The sequence below is a fragment of the Monoraphidium neglectum genome (assembly GCF_000611645.1).
Source record: "Monoraphidium neglectum strain SAG 48.87 unplaced genomic scaffold scaffold01376, whole genome shotgun sequence".
In the NCBI taxonomy this organism is placed as follows: Eukaryota; Viridiplantae; Chlorophyta; class Chlorophyceae; order Sphaeropleales; family Selenastraceae; genus Monoraphidium; species Monoraphidium neglectum.
The window spans coordinates 14138-15131 of NW_014012252.1; the positions used below are offsets into that span (position 1 = coordinate 14138).

At 62.7% G+C, this 994-nt stretch overlaps 1 protein-coding gene across 1 annotated transcript; it reads right to left on the reverse strand.

The window, feature by feature from the left end:
* MNEG_7660 (Omega-6 fatty acid desaturase) lies at nt 1-775 on the reverse strand (the record flags this gene model as incomplete). The annotated part of the gene is made up of 4 exons (XM_014043871.1): nt 1-64; nt 306-339; nt 579-679; nt 744-775. 4 exons carry the CDS (start codon nt 773-775, stop codon nt 1-3), a joined length of 231 nt encoding a protein of 76 aa, XP_013899325.1.
* Between the last annotated feature and the right edge of the window lie 219 nt (nt 776-994).

A 994-nucleotide genomic window follows, 5' to 3' on the forward strand; every position in this document is an offset into this window, starting at 1 on the left:
CTAGCTGGGCAGCACCTTGCGCTGCAGGGCAAACAGGGGCTCCTCCTTCTCAGCGTCAAATGGCCTGCGGCAAGGGGAGGACGAGGTTGAGTAGAACGAGGTCAAGGAGAGCGTTCAGGCGGGCGGCAGCATAGGACACCCCTAATCCGTGGGCGCACTAAGCAACGGGACGTTTGAGCTGCTTATTGAAAATCACCCCATAAGTATGATGATACAAGCAGAGGTGGGGCTCGTGCGTCACTCGGGGCTCGTGCGTCACTCGGCAGCTGCCAGGCGAAAAAAGACAGCTGGGCCGTGGCACTCACTTGTAGTTCTTCTTCTCGTCGTACACGTGCAGCTCTGAGGTGGAATTCGGGATTGCACAGGGGACAGCAATTCAGGATTCCGCTCAGAGGCCAGGAGCGCGTGCAGCTGCGGTCCACGCACAGCTGCCCTGCCCCTACTGCCGGCCCCACTGCCACCCACGGAGCCGAATCAGAAAGCTACAATGGGGTCAGAAATCGGCCGCCATCTGAGGATGCAGGTGTGCCGGCCATCACAGCAACCCAGCGCGCTCCTCAGTGCCCCTTTGCACTCACCGGTGAAGATGGTCTTCATCATGCGCCAGTTGAAGGTGCAGCGGGTCATGTACTGCCCCCAGTTGGCCTTGAGGCTCTCGTTGGCCTTGCGCAGGTTGTACCTGGGGATTTAAATAAACGGTTTGGGACACAATTATGCGTCACAGTTTGCGAGGATAGCAGTACATTGCACCGAGGACGGCAGCAGGACAAGCCATCGAGGGCGCCGCCTCTCGCCTAGCACGCCGCGAGACAGCGCCGCCCGCGCGCGGCGAGGGGCCGCAAGGGGACAGGTGCCGCGGGGGCGCCGCCGAGGCGGCCCCAGCTGCTCGCGCGGCAACCCACGTCCGCGAAACAGCCGGCTGCAAGTGGCCCCTCCGCCCCCACACCGTAGCGCCAACGCTGCGAAGGAGCTGCCAGTAAGCAGGGTGCAAGGG